Source organism: Ascaphus truei, chromosome 7 (assembly GCF_040206685.1).
Source record: "Ascaphus truei isolate aAscTru1 chromosome 7, aAscTru1.hap1, whole genome shotgun sequence".
In the NCBI taxonomy this organism is placed as follows: domain Eukaryota; kingdom Metazoa; phylum Chordata; class Amphibia; order Anura; family Ascaphidae; genus Ascaphus; species Ascaphus truei.
The window spans coordinates 96,441,440-96,456,789 of NC_134489.1; the positions used below are offsets into that span (position 1 = coordinate 96,441,440).

Here is a 15,350-nt window from a genome sequence, read left to right on the forward strand (position 1 = left end):
TTAATTGTTTGGATTTCTGCAGTTTCATTGTAACTTCCTCAGAGATTTGATCTGCAGTGTTGGGTGAATTTGTCATAAAAAAATACGTGTTTACCATCACCGTGGCATGTTGTGGAATAAAGGATTGGCATCATTAACCATGATTCACAGCGTAGCAAAACTTGAACACAAATACCCAGCTGTAGGCAGGGACACACACGAGTCAGACCTTTACTATTGGCTTGGAAGTGGACCGACACCTGTTACTGTAATTGTGCAGTTTTCCTGGCTTATGGGATTGTAGCTCAGCTGCTGTTCTCATGCGCATTTCCTTTTAAAATCTCTTTTGTCTGTGATCTCTAAACTTGGCATTCCTGTACTGATATCATCCTGAAGTTTGGTTCTCCACGCCTGGAGGGAAGTATTGTTGCTAGTTTAATCAACGCTGAAGATTGTTTACGCGAATAGTTTATGTATACTGTGCCAATGGTGCACTTTAGGTTTAATGGAGGATCTAGGCTAGCTGGTGGAAATAGTAATACATATTTACCAAATAAAAATATCACGTGTGAGCACATTCAAATTGTCTCAGACAGGTCTGCAGACCTGCTTTTCACCATTATCTCTTGGCATACAATGCTTCCTCTGCAGCCAGGGATCCTGGGAAATTACATGCAAATGACCACACATGGATATTTAGAAGATCATTTAAGTGTGCATTCCTGCTTGGCCAGTAAAATGTGTGAGATATATATTATTACCAGATATATATATATATATATATATATATATATATATATATATATATATATTATTACTATATATATATATATATATATATATATATATATATATATATATATATATATATATATATATAATATTACCAGATGGAGGTCCAGCAATAAAGAAGTAGTATGTATTGTAGAAGCATGCAGGCACCTCAGCCAACGTTTCGGTCTGCAGAGAGAGACCTTCCTCAGGGCTCTGCAGACCGAAACGTTGGCTAAGGTGCCTGTATGTTTCTACAATACATACTACTTTGAATATACCCCTGGTGTGCTGTCTCTTTGTTGCTGGACCTCCATCTGGTAATATCTCATCTATTTGATTTTTTATGGGACTAGCATCTGGATACCTTGTGACATGTGAGTGCTGGTTGTTGCAAATATATATATATATATATCTGTATGCTCATCTACATGTCTTAGGCAGGTCTGCAACCCCGCCTTTCCCCATTATCACCCAGCATACAGCACTTCCACTGCAGCAATGGATTCTGGGAAATGACATGCAAATGAGCACACAGTGTCACTTTTTGCCTCAATAACCATTTTTAACATGGTTCCCTATAGGCTTAAGCTTGCTGCATGGTCACAGCTTTGAGCATAGCCAGGGTTAAGGTGCATACCCAGAAAACCACCCACAGACAGCTGTTTCGACCTTGATGGGTCTCATCAGTGTGGGGTTGGATTTACTGGGAATGCAAGAGAGGCTATGGGATAGGCTAAACCATAATACTGAGTTAAGTTATGGTGAGTAAAAAAAGTGACAAAAACCCTCCACAGGAAAGCAAATATGCAAATATAGCTGTATGCTGTATCCCATAGCCTCTCTTGCAGTACTCTAAAGTGTTTTTTAATTAATATTTTTTTTTTTAAAGAAAAATATAGATATATACCACATGGTGTTATGCCACTACCGGGCATTGTCTGAGTAACGCACTTATTCAGCCTTGAATACTGCAGCTGCGGAATCGCTCCAGTTTGTTATATGGAGCTGTTTGGAATTTCAAAAGCTTTTTCAGCACCTTTTCGAATAAACGTATCCGCAGGGCCTATCCAATTAGGGGGCAACATCTGTATGTCACCTCATATGATTTTTACGTAAATAGGGAAGTTGAAACTGTATTATTGCCCCTATGCCCAATATCCTGATTTTGTGCAAGAGCCTCCACGGCCTCTAAATCGCCTGAAAGGGGTCCCCATATTCCAAGATCAACCAAATCCTTGTCAGCATCCTAATTGAAAAAGGATATGTCTGTGTGTGTGTGCGGGCTGTAAGTGTTAAAAGAAATATCCCACGCTTGTTATTGCCATGCACATTTCCCCAGAAATTTCCTGTTTTTATATTTTCTTGAAGAAGAAGAAGAAGAAGAAGGGGGGGAAAATGGTATTCAGTGAATATTTTGTCGCTGTGATGGGAAAATCCAACAAAGGGGGATAAGTGCCCCTCTGGCTATGAATGGGTATCCAGTTTCCCATTGACTAAAAACTTCCTATAGGAAGTGCAATAAATAGCGGTGGAAGTGGCAAGGTCACCTTTTAATATCCTATTTGCCGCTGTGTGCCGGGCCTCACTATTGCTTTTGTTTCCTCCTCCTGTAGTACGGCCGAGGAACAGGCTCAGTCCAAGAAAGCTGCCAAGAAGCAACAGAAGGAAGCTGAGAAAGCTGCTAAGAAGGCGGAGAAACAAGCCAAGGTGGTCAGTAGTTGGCGCATGTTGTAACCCTGCAAGGGTTAAACAGAGACGATGCAGAAAGGCAAAACAATTTGCGCAGGCAGACTGTCATGTTTCAAAGCATCAGGTTTGGGAGGGGAATTCCTCTCCCTCCACCTCACACCCCTCCCCCCCACACCCCCTGCCCCAGGGGTGCACGGGTGGGCAACTCCAGTCTTCAAGGCCATCAACAGGTCAGCTTTTCAGGATATCCTGCTTCAGCATAAGTCTTCAACTGAGCCACCTGTGCTGAAGCAGGGATATCCTGAAAACCTGACTTGTTGGTGGCCCTTGCGGACTGGAGTTGCCCACCCCTGGTTTATAGGGATGGCCATGTGTGTGCCCCAAAGTTGTGTTACTGCAGTGCCTTGTGTGCTTTTCTAGCCGTGTCCACAATAATGTTGTGTTTATTTTTAATGTAGGCATCTGAACAAGCTGAAGAAGAAGAGGTGAGCACCCGTGTCCATTAATATTGTTTAGGAGTCTGTTGAACTATGCAAAACATATAACGTTTTATCCTGGTTTCTGCTCCTTGATGTTCGTGTTTCACATATTGATCGTTTTTGCTGCGCTTTATGAAGGCGTGCGCAAGAGTTTCTGCTCTTCGCTGCACCGTACAATTGGACACACACACTATTAGCAAGCTCAAAACCCAGTCTCACCGTATTATATATTTAATTGTGGTTCTGGGGAAGTGACCTCAAATATACAACCGTAAGCAATGAAGCCCCAATGCCCATCTGATATGCCAAATTATTTGATTAATTTCGATGTTTTTTCTTCTCATAAGTATAGGTCATTTAGTTCAATCTTTTTAGGCCTAAACATGTCGAGGCAGCCCCTTCAGCACGTACCCACAGTACCAATGCTATACTGTGTCCTTTGTATTTCCTCCACTGCATAGAGTAAAGCAAAAACAATGATATAGGCCAGGGGTGCGCAAACTGGGAGACGCAAGATTTTTTTGGGGGGGCCCGGTGCTTAGAGAGGCCCCCGCGCTCTTCCCCCAAAGCATTTTAATGAAATGCCGTGGGACAGTGTGAGGCCTCTGTAAGTCCCTTACCTTGACTCGGACGGCTTCGGGCGACGCATCACCATTTATTTATTTATTTATTTATAAAATATTTTACCAGGAAGTAATACATTGAGAGTTACCTCTCGTTTTCAAGTATGTTCTGGGCACAGAGTTAAGACAAATAATACATGGTTACAAATACAGTTACATAAATTAACAGGGTATACATTATATACAAGACATTGCATGCACAGTTAAATGGCAACGTGGCATCAAATGACACCGCGGGGTCACGTGATGTCACTTTACCCTGTAGTGTAATTTGACGCTTGAGACAAGGTAATGGGGGAGAGCAGGCAGGGGGTGCAGGGCAAAAAGTTTGCGTACCCCTGATATAGACAATAGCATGGGATGCGTGACGTGTATGCAGTGCCTCAGGGGTTAACGTGTACAATTTTTAGGTCACGTTTGCTTTTTTTTTAACTGCATTCTAGCTCAAACAACACACATAGTGCCTCTACATTTTAACCCCTGAGGCACCGCATACATGTCAGGCATCCGATGCTAGTGACTATATCATTGTTTTGTTACCCCTTTCCTCTGTGCAATGGAGGAAATACAAAGCACACATTGTGACATTGGTACTGTTGGGACCTGATGAAAGGGGCTGCCCTGACATGGCAATGACGGTGCTGGGAACTATTTTTGTTAACCGAAAGTGCTGGGAGCAGTAGCAGAACCAGGCGCCGGTGCAAGTTTAAACCGCAGGCCCCCCTCTCTTCCTGGGGCACTACCTGTGGAGCGGTGGCGATGGAGGGCCCGTGCTAGGCGGCAATTTGCGGAAGTTGTGCCCAACTTCCAGTGGGGACTGACTTCCGTGTTGGCACCACCTGGGTCGGCTCCGGACACCACAACTGCTCCACAGGTAGGACCCCGGAGTGAGAGGGAGGCCTTGAATAATGCAGGAACGCTGTTTCAGCTGCTAAAATTAGTGCCGGAGCAGCACTTCAGCACATGGAGGATGGGCCCCTAAAGGTGGTGGGATCTAGAGAGGCATAACCGGCTGCACAAATAGCAGTTCTGCCGCTGGCTGTGAGATTGGAGGTATATATTTCTTGAATCTGGGAGGGCCTCTGTTTGCAAGACGGTGGTGTTATGTCACATCTCTGGCCGAACTTCCAGGTTAGAGAAGTAAAAAAAAAATCCCTCGCACAGAAAGCGTTCTTGCTTTGAAGCCGGCTTTTAGGTTAGTGCGCTGGTGCTATCGTATCAGCTTTTGCATGGCTGGTCACATACAAGCTGTAATTCCAGAGTGCGGGGAAACCTTTCTGGGCGAGGATAATCCTGTTTGTTGTGCAAGAGACAAACGATTTCTTCAAAGTGCAGGTCTCCTCTAAGACAGAGGTACAAAGTGCAGGTCTCCTCTAAGACAGAGGTACAAAGTGCAGGTCTCCTCTAAGACAGAGGTACAAAGTGCAGGTCTCCTCTAAGACAGAGGTACAAAGTGCAGGTCTCCTCTAAGACAGAGGTACAAAGTGCAGGTCTCCTCTAAGACAGAGGTACAAAGTGCAGGTCTCCTCTAAGACAGAGATACAAAGTAGAGCTGTACTCACAAGTTCATAACGCAAGTCTCCATTTAATGTGACAGCCAAGAACAGAGGAAAGACAACGTTTCAGGTCCCATATGGACCTCTCATCAGCTGTTCATATACACAGCACCGTAATAAAGTCAAAAAATTGTGTAAATATATCAGACAAGTTCTACATTTTGAGCATACCAAGTTTCTTGATTTTAGATGGGGAAGTAGTGGATCAGTGTTCCCTTTAAAAGACGGTGTTGAGATATAATGAATATGCCCGTGTTGTTTTCCCAGGACTTTGCTAAAGACCGGTATGGCGTGCCCACCATGATCCAGTCACAAGAGAAACCGGGTAGGTGAAGAAACTGCGCTGTAATGCAGGGGGGCTCATCTCCAGTCCTCGCGCCCCTCCCCACCCACCCCCAACAGGTCAGGTTTTTAGGATATCCCAGCTTCAGCACAGGTCGCTCAATCATTGGCTCAGTCAAAGACTGAGCCTCTGAGCCATATGTACTGAAGCAGGGACTGATTGAGCCACCTGTGCTGAAGCAGGGATATCCTGGAAACCTGCTCTGTTGGGGGGGGGAAGCTTGTGGACGGGAGTCGAGCTCCCCTGCTGTAAGGCCTGTTCAAGATCTAGCACCAGCTAGGCCTCAGAGATGAGACCGATTTTGATTCTTCTGGGCTTACAGGGGAAGTCCTTGCACCACTAGTACTTTTTTATACTTTGTGTAGTGTTCTCTGTTAGCACTGCACAGCAGTATATATATATGTTTTTATCATTGGGTATTTGTGGCGTTTATGAGCTGCTGTACCTGCATTGTTTTACTTGGTCACGCATTATATCCTGATAGCACTGTATATTATGAATTATGCTGAGAATTATCTTAATTCTTTAAGTCGGTTTGTCCCTAACCACTTCTGCTGGAGTGCTGTTCCATACTTTAACTACTCCTTCAGTAAACAAAAACAACAACCTATGAAGGGGAACTTTGCGAAGCACAAGAAACTCTTTAACTGATTGGAGGTTCTTCCAGCATTTAAAGGCTTAGGAAATGTAGGTTTAAATATAATGAATTTTAAGAGTCGCTGACGGGGTTACTACATCTACCTTAAATGAGCCACCCAAGCTGTTTTCTTTTCATATTTGAGCACAGGGTTGAAGCAGGGGGTGTCCGGGGCTGAACCCTGTTAATCTCGGCTCCGGGGACCCCCTTTGCTTCCGGAGATACTTACCTCTGAAGGGGGTGCTGGTATTGCCTCCAGTTTAAAGGCCGGTGTCACATGACCCAATAGGAAACTACACCGGATGACATCACGGCTTCCCATTGGCCCAGGAGCTTTGAAAAGCAGCCATCATGTGAATCCTAGAGTGGCTACCGGCACCCACTGAGGAAGTGAGTATCTCCGGAAGCAAGGGCTGCCCGCACCTAAAATGAATGGGGTCCAGCTCCGGAGACCCCATGCTTCAATCCTGTATTTAAAAAAAAAAAAACACGGCCTGGATTTCCTCTTTAAACATAATATATTGAGTGCACTGCAGGCATTCTCCGTAGTGAAGGCGTTAATAAGTGGCCGTTATGCTTCCTGCATTACAGTATGTTGGAGGTGAACGATTCCAAAACCAACGGAACTAATCAGTAGACGTTTTGATACATGAAACCAGCGCTGATTGATTGTACAAGAAAGAGTTGGTTCAGACCCTTTCATGCAAAGTCAGCAACTGCTGAAACACTTTAATAGGTGGGGAATTCCAGGTTCATTTGCCCAACAAATGTCTTACTTGTTCTTGCAAGTCATAATGAAGATTTCAAATGTATTTATCGTATCTCCAGGTGTCTACCATTGTGCATGTTACTTTAAGGTGTGATGTCGCTGATTGTTCTACCCGCACTACGGCCAGTTTATTTAATGCAGTGTTGTAGTTTACAAGGCCCATAATATTCATCATAAAGGCATGTTCAATATCCCTGTGAAGAGGTCTCCCCCATGCTGGAGAAGAGTTCAGCTCCATTCCAGTGCACGGGATTAAAGTCTTGTCCAGCACAGGGAAGACGCTTGGCCGCATATTGAATAGAAGCCAAGGAGTGATCTGAGGTTTTCAGCACAGCTACCTCTATCATTACTGCAACAAATGGCGGGGGAAGTTCAAAGAAGGGAAATTGTCGGTGTACAGTTATAAGTGTGAGTCTTGCAGATCATTTCCACTGCTGAAACCTTTCACTTTTGCAAACCGTTTCTCACTAAACCGTGTGTTTATGTTTAACTTCTTGGTGGCCAGAGGGGACAACAGCGTGTTAGTCAAGGAATCGCAGGAATTAATGGCGCAGTTACACAAAGGTCATATATTGTAACTAATGCAAACTGAAAGCCCTTAGCCACAAATCAGTCATGTTTGTTTCATACATTATGGAATATTTATTATCTGTGTAAATTTCTGTATAAAAACGTTGCTGTGTGGGGAAAAGCACAATAACCAATACCACAGAAGACACCGGTTTTTCTTAGGGGCTATTTAGGTGCTGGTTCTAATCAGGGCGGGATTATAAAGAGAACCATACACCATAGTATTCTAATGATATATTGATTTCTAGACGCCATTAAGAGTGAGCAGGGCGGTCATCGCTAGTAGAACATTGTTAATCGGGATTATAAAGCCATTTTTTAGAAAATCATGTTGACGGATATTTTTCTGTCTCTCTAAAAAAAAAAACTGTTTTTACATCAATATCTCTCTCAAATAGAAAACTACCAGAGGGCTGGTGACCAGAGTGGAAATGGGAAATAAGGTTAATATGTTTTTAAAAACCCAAGTCTGAAAAGCTAAAACCTTCTTCCAATGTTAATAAATGATGGTGAATGCTGCATTGTGGGTATCTTTTTACTTTATCCCCAAGGGACACTGGCCAATCACAGTGCAGGTTTAGTGTGTCAAAATCAGGTCAGAAATTGCCACGTGTGCCGACATTAAATGTATCTGTGGTGATGTCTTGTCTTGCTCTTCTTCACCAGAGAGGGTTTTAGTGAGAGTGAAGGACCTGACCGTAGAGAAAGCGGATGAAGTTGTCTGGGTTCGTGCCAGAGTTCATACCAGCAGAGCAAAGGGTAAGCACAGCCTTCCACGTGTCTTTGCTAAGCTCGGACTGAGACCAGCGGGATTCTATCACACCGTGTTCACTAGGAAAATAGTGAGGGAATGCAGCAATTTATTTATAAAATATTTAGAACCAGGAAGTAATACATTGAGAGTTACCTCTCGTTTTCAAGTATGTCCTGGGCACAGAGTAAAACAAATAATACATGGTTACAAATACCGTTACATAAATGAACAGGGTATACATTATATACAGGACATTGCGTGCATAGTTAAAGAAAATATATATTATGGGCGTATGAAACAGTTACAGACCAGATTAAAGTGTGAGACAGCCTTAGATTTGAAAGAACTTAAACTGGTGGTGGATGTGAGAGTCTCTGGTAGGTTGTTCCAGTTTTGGGGTGCATGGTAGGAGAAGGAGGAACGTCCGGATACTTTGTTGAGCCTTGGGACCATGAAACAGTCTTTTGGAGTCTGATCTCAGATGATAAGTGCTGCGTGTGGTAGGGGTGAGGAGCTTGTTCAGGTAGCTGGGTAGCTTGCCCATGAAGAATTTAAAGGTAAGACAGGAAAGGTGAACTTTGCGCCTAGACTCTAGTGATGACCAATCTAGTTCTTTGAGCATTTCGCAGTGATGTGTGTTGTAGTTGCATTGGAGAACAAAACGACAAATTGAGTTGTAGAGGGTGTCAAGTTTGCCAAGGTGGGTTTGAGGTGCTGAGCCATATACTATGTCTCCATAGTCAATAATTGGCATTAGCATCTGCTGTGCGATACGCTTTCTGACCAGGAGACTTAGGGAGGATTTGTTCCTCTAAAGTACCCCTAGTTTGGCATAGGTCTTGGTTGTCAGGGTATCAATGTGCATCCCGAATGTTAAGTGGGAGTCAAACCATAAGCCCAGGTATTTAAAACTAGTGACAGGGGTTAGGATGGTGTTAGCGTTGGTTCTAATCAGGAGCTCAGTCACTGGAAGCTTTAAAAATTTAGTCTTGGTCCCAAATACCATTGTTATAGTCTTGTCAGTGTTTAAAAACAGTTTGTTTTGGGAAATCCAGTTTACGAGTCTCAAAAAGTCAGACTGAAGTATGTGTTGCAGGTCAGAGAGGCTCTGGCTGTGTGCATATAGGATTGTGTCGTCTGCATACATGTGTATTGAGGCTTCCTTACAAGCTGTGGGAAGATCATTAATGAACACTGAGAAGAGTAGGGGCCCCAGAACAGAGCCTTGCGGGACACCACAGGTGATATCCAGGGGGTTGGAGTTAGAGCCTGAGATGGACACATGTTGGGATCTTCCTGGAAGGTAGGACTGAAACCAGTTTAAAGCATGCTTCCCTATTCCAGAGCTCTGGAGTTTGTTAAGCAGGATAGCATGATCAACTGTGTCAATGTCGCCAGCTTTGTTAGAGAATGTTATTTCCGTCAGTATTTTATTTGTTGTCCTCTTACATTCCATTGGATTTGACTTTTACTGTTGAAAGAACCAGGAAAAGAGCACCTCTCTCTGTTAGTGAATGGGTTATGTCAGGGGTGGGCAAGTCCAGTCCTCAAGGGCCACCAACAGCTTAGGTTTTCAGGATATCCCTGCTTCAGCACAGGTGGCTCAGTCAAAGAGCCAAAGTCAGTCAGTCAAAGACGCAGCTACTGATTTGAGCCACCTGTGCTGAAGCAGGGATATCCTGATATCCTGACCTGTTGGTGGCCCTTGAGGACTGGAGTTGTCCACCCCATGGTTATATTATTAGCGCATGGATATCTTCAAAGCAGCCGTTCAATTTTCACCAGCGATTTCCAGCTCCTCTTGTTCTCCACCGTTTCATCATTTCTTTTGTACTTTTCCTTGGTCGGTGCGTATTTCTAGCAGTTGTTTTGGTCTTAGAGAAGTGTTGGTTTGTTGCAAGTTGTTATATGGCCCAACATGAGCATTCTCCATACATGTAGTTGCACAAGAACTCAAAGACCGTACAAACCTCTCCGTTACGTGACAGTACATCTGCATAAGGGATCTGTTAGGGTCTTAAAAATCATGTGTATAACTAAATGTATGAGCTATATTATCACATTAAGCCAATAAAGTTATAATAAGCTACAGTGAACAGCACTGGGGTTTGACAGCAAGAAGGACCATTGAACTTACATTTTCACATTGGGGTGTATTTTTTCTTCCCCCTTCACCCCTGTGTAAGATTCTGGGGAAGTTAGAAAAATAGTCAGAACCTGGTCCGCAGTATGAGAGAGACTGCAGGAGAAGCGGAGGATTGCTCCTTGGTCCCTCAGTTTCACATTCATCCCATGTGAATTTTAGAAAACCCTATTATTACTAAGGTATGTTGTACAAAAAATAAAACCTTTCCCCGACCTGCTGCCTGCAATCTGGAACGCGCATGTGGGCCCAGGCATTATACCGTGGCACAGGCATTATACCGTGGCACAGGCATTATACCGTTGCCCAGGCATTATACCGTGGCACAGGGACAGATGTGACCCAGCTCTGCACTACACGTATGCAGAGAATCTATTGATGATTACTAAATTAAATTGTTACGGGGATGGAGGGAGAAGATAAATGGTGATGTCCTGAAGGAACTCGAAGAGCAGTGGAAACCTTTTCTTTAGGACACTGCTCGAACAAATGGCCCCTGACCATATTTCATGATGTTTGCTGCATTGAAGGATGAGGAACTGATATCGATTGATGTTGTGCTTCAACCCCTTGCAATGCCAATGGGGCTGAAATGCAAATAGTAGCCATATCCTCTGCTTAATTTCTCAAGTGGCTACACAGGTGTCACTTTGGATTTCTCTGGTTACATATGGACTGGGTCAGTATCCCAATGTAAACTACAATATTAGTATGCACGTGTCTGTGCTGCGGCTTGGCACCATATACAATTAAATCAACAACTGTGTCAGCTCATACACCTGAGTTAATTAATGGGACAGAAGGTGGAGGGACTGCTTTGTGTGTACCAGAGCATACAGCTGCAAACCACATGTACAATATTTCTTAGCTCAGCTCTACCAGTGTTTGCCAGCCTTACAAACATAATGTATTGTTGGGGTGCGGTGAACATTTTCAGAATGGCATGTTATTCTAAGCTCTCAAAATAAACATTCTTGCATTTTACCAGCCCGGAGAACAATTGCCTAACAACTGATTATAAGGGCGTCTATCATTGGCGATTGTCAGCTCTGCTAAGTGATTTAAGAACATATCAGAAACCTTTTACAAATGATTACTGTTCAGTTTATATCACCTTTTTTGTTATTGATGGAAACGGTTAAATAAAAACCCTTGTACGTTCAAATAATGATAAAGAATGCCCCTGGCACAAATAATATTTTATTTACTTATACTTTCTGGAAACCCAGCACTGTTTCTGATTTACATATGTTGCAGAGAAATGTATGGTAAATAGAAGGTAGCATATTTTTTTATGGGAATTCAATTGCCTTGTAAAAGTGACACAAATAGTGGATAGTCCCGTGTTAGCCCGTAGAATACACAAAAGTAAGGTACAATTTCTTTGTCTTGTAGAAATGGGAATGGAATAGAATAGTATGGAATGTCTTCATCTTGAAATTAACTTTTATCATGTCCAAACCTTACAATTTTCTACTCGAGCCCTCATGAAGCACATATCCAGCACTGCTTGTAAATAACAATACAGGCAATACTGCCTTCAAATAGTGTATGCCCAATAACGGACTGGCCAAAAAGTGAGGTCTCCACTCCGGGTGCTGCCTCGAGGTTCCTTGTGGCTCAGGCTTCAGCATCCTGAGTGGAAAGCTCACTTCCTTGGCCACAGTTTGTTTTCCATTACTGGGCATACAATAAGTAATACGTGTCAGGGTTAATGGGAGCTGTTGGTTTTCCAGCTCAGCTGAGCTCCATATTTGGCCCCAGCTGGCAGCTGCTTGAAGCACGTCTCTTGGACTCGCGTGCCAAAAAAAGGTTAATTGCAACTGTTTTTATACTATGAAGGTGAACCACAGACTATTGATTTGAATGTAAAATTAATATAGCACATTGCCCGTTGTGTTTGCATTTTAATGTTCTGCACTTGAGCACGTTGTGCCAGTTATACCAATGTTATTCATGGGTTGTGCGTTTGTGTGTTATTACGAGGGCTGGGGAAATGTTTGCGACTCTAACATGAAAGGCTGCACAAGTGCCCATTACACCTGTATTTCCCTTGTGTGTTCAGGAAAGCAGTGCTTCTTAGTCCTACGTCAGCAGCAGTTCAACGTCCAGGCCCTGGTGGCGGTGGGAGACCGTGCTAGCAAGCAGATGGTTAAGTTTGCTGCCAAGTAAGTAAGCAATTATATCCTGTTGTCAGAGTAAACAATGGTGGGAACCAAGTCTGCAAAGGGCTGGGGCCATTTTCACACATTCTCCTCAATGCGCCGTTTGTTGAAGGGGGGGAAAAAGTAGTAGTTTAAAATGGTCACTTCACTATTGCACTGAATACATTCCGCTCACAATAGCTATAAATGGAGACCAGGCCTGAAATTCATTGGGAGTTGCTGAAGCGGCAGACTATCCAGCAACAGACCACATTGCTCTCAGACTCGGAACAAAAAGCCTGGCAGTCCCAGTGGAGTGAGGGGGCTCGAGGTTTTTGTGTGTATGTAGATTTGCCATATTCGTTAGTCCCCCGTAACTGGCAGTCATTGGGACTCTTAGCTGGCCAGGAAGAGGATTCTCAGACCACTGCTAACGAACATATATCTTTTGCTAATGCACACTGAATATTGGTATAAAGGGAGGAAGTTCATTCTCCTTATCTGGTTCTTTCCATCAATGAAATTATTTGTATGTCTGATCTCTTGTTTGCCTCGTGAACTTTTATTTCCTGTATGAAGCATGCTGATTTCCAGCGAGCTTGTTTGCAAACTGAAATGCCATGGTAATAATTTTTAGTTGTATGGATGAGATCCCTTACGCAGTGCAGAGTACAATTTACAGGCCTGAAAAGCAATCACATTTTGTATACCTGGAACACACCTCCATGATGAAAAAGCATGATCCTTATGGAGGTTAAAACCTATTGTTGACTTTTATTGAGCATGTACAATTTTATAATCGTAGTGCGGTAGATGACACAACCTGTTTGACGATAGTCATAGACTTTTGGAACCATGGTCAATTACCACGTGTATTACTACTGTGAAGCGCTATGTACATTAATGGCGCTATATAAATAAAGACATACAATGGGCAGTCTCTTCTAAACATAGATGTGGCGCAGCAGTTTTAAGGAATTGAGTTTTGTCAGTCTAGTCACATGCTAATATCCTTGTGTAATGTATTGTTTCATGCAAATGATGGATGTGATCCTTTTTATTAGCCTACCATAGGAGAGCATTCACATACAGTTACATTGTTACGCATGCGCTTTTGCAACCATCACAGCCAATTTGTCTGCTTTTAAATCGAATCCAAATAGCATGTTTTAGTAAATCTTTAGTTAACTCTGTCATGTACAATCTGCCAGTGTCCCAAAATTGGCCCTCAAAGTGGTGGTCAGTTGGGTAAAGAGGGTGGAGCCATTTTGCATGGTGCTTGATGGCGCCAGTGCAGAGTGTAGCTGTATTACCTTTGGGTGTGTATGTATGTATTGTATGGGTAGAGCGAGGGACGGACATCAACAATGTATAGGGGCAAGAAAAGGTTTGTGAACTCCTTAGTATTTTCACATAAATGTTATTAGATCTTGAGTCCTAATAATAGATAGATAAAGATAACGATAACCTGATCTAAAAAATGACACGAAAACATGATAAATGTTGAAAAAAGTATTTATCCACAAATGACTCAACATTCCATATCCACGTGTGAAAAAGAATGTGAACCTTTAGATTCAGTACCTGGTGGCGCCCCCTTGAGCAGCAATGACTTCAACTAAGCGTTTCCTGTAATTGCTGGTCAGTCTCATCGGTTTTGAGAAATGTTAGCCTATTTCTCCACACAGAACTGCTTCAACTCGGTGACATTTGAGGGCTTTCTTGCATGTACAGCTCGCTTCAGGTCCTGCCGCAACATTTCGATAGGGTTTAGGTCTGGACTTTGACTTGGCCTTTTCCAAAACGCGGAATTACTTCTTCAGACATTCTTTTGGAGATCTGCTTGTATGTTTTAGGATCATTGTCTTGCTGCGTGACCCACCTTTCGCTACAGCTCACGAACGGTTGGCCTGACATTCTCCTCTTGAATCTTCTGATACAAGGCAGAATTCATGGTTGTGTCAATGATAGCAAGCCGTCCAGGCCCTGAGGTAGCAAAGCAGCCCCAAACCATCACACTCACACCACCATGCTTGACGATTGGGATGAGGTGGTTCTTCTTTTTTTTTTACATTTTTTTTTTTTACGGGAATTCACTTTCTGATTTGGTTTAGTTGGAGGGTCTCATGAGCTCCCCACCTAGGTGGCCATCCACGGTGACGCCACCGGAAGTCTCCCCATTTAGAATACTTTTAGTGAGACATTCAATATCATAGGTAGCTGCATGTATTTTTTGGATATCATATGAGTATTGTTTTTAGTGGAGAAGGTTATGTGTAGCTTCTTCACAGGCACCCTAAGCAGGGTCCTGTTGCTTCTTTATTTTTATTTTATTTATAGTAGAGCTTTTGATATTTATTTCAGGTACCAGTGTAGTACCTTAGATGGGGACTCCAGCCATTGTGTTTTTCTCTAGACGGCCCCCAACCTCTTCTGCTTTAACTGGGCTGCCTTCTCTGTCAGCTGCAGCTTTCTTTCACTGGCTGTGGAGGCGCACAGCTCCCCTGTTTCCTTATTGCTGCCTCAGCAGTGCACGGTGCGCGGCGGGGGGTCTGTGCGCCCCGATTGCACTAATTCACAATGCAGGAGTTAGACCGCGCTCCGTCTCCCTCCTTCAAAGGTCCGCAGCAGCCATCTTGTGGCTCGATTCGGTCGGGGCCTGTACCAGGAAAATTCGGGCCCCCCACCACCTGGGGGAAAGGTCCCTTGAGCCCACCACTACTCCACGGAGGGGGAGAGAATCCACTTGCCTCTGCGACGCTGATGCGGCAGGGCCTGAAAGTAGATGACCGCTCTAGGTCCCTAGCAGCTGCTTCCCCCTCTCCCTATGGGCTGACAGTGGCCATCTTGCGGCAGAGCTGGGAAGGAGGACCGGGTCCCGACTCTTCTC

At 43.7% G+C, this 15,350-nt stretch overlaps 1 protein-coding gene across 4 annotated transcripts in view; it reads left to right on the forward strand.

The window, feature by feature from the left end:
- The window catches only part of DARS1 (aspartyl-tRNA synthetase 1), a 59,989-nt gene that overhangs the window by 10,213 nt on the left and 34,426 nt on the right, over positions 1 to 15,350 (forward strand). Inside the window, exons 2-6 of one of the 4 annotated variants that reach the window (XM_075609494.1) lie at positions 2,367 to 2,463; positions 2,901 to 2,927; positions 5,368 to 5,425; positions 8,086 to 8,178; positions 12,382 to 12,484. In XM_075609494.1, the coding sequence (XP_075465609.1) occupies positions 2,367 to 2,463; positions 2,901 to 2,927; positions 5,368 to 5,425; positions 8,086 to 8,178; positions 12,382 to 12,484 (378 nt within the window). Of the gene's footprint in view, positions 1 to 2,365; positions 2,464 to 2,900; positions 2,928 to 5,367; positions 5,426 to 8,085; positions 8,179 to 12,381; positions 12,485 to 15,350 lie in introns of those variants that run through there. The other 3 variants (XM_075609495.1, XM_075609496.1, XM_075609497.1) reach the window with 3 other exon arrangements.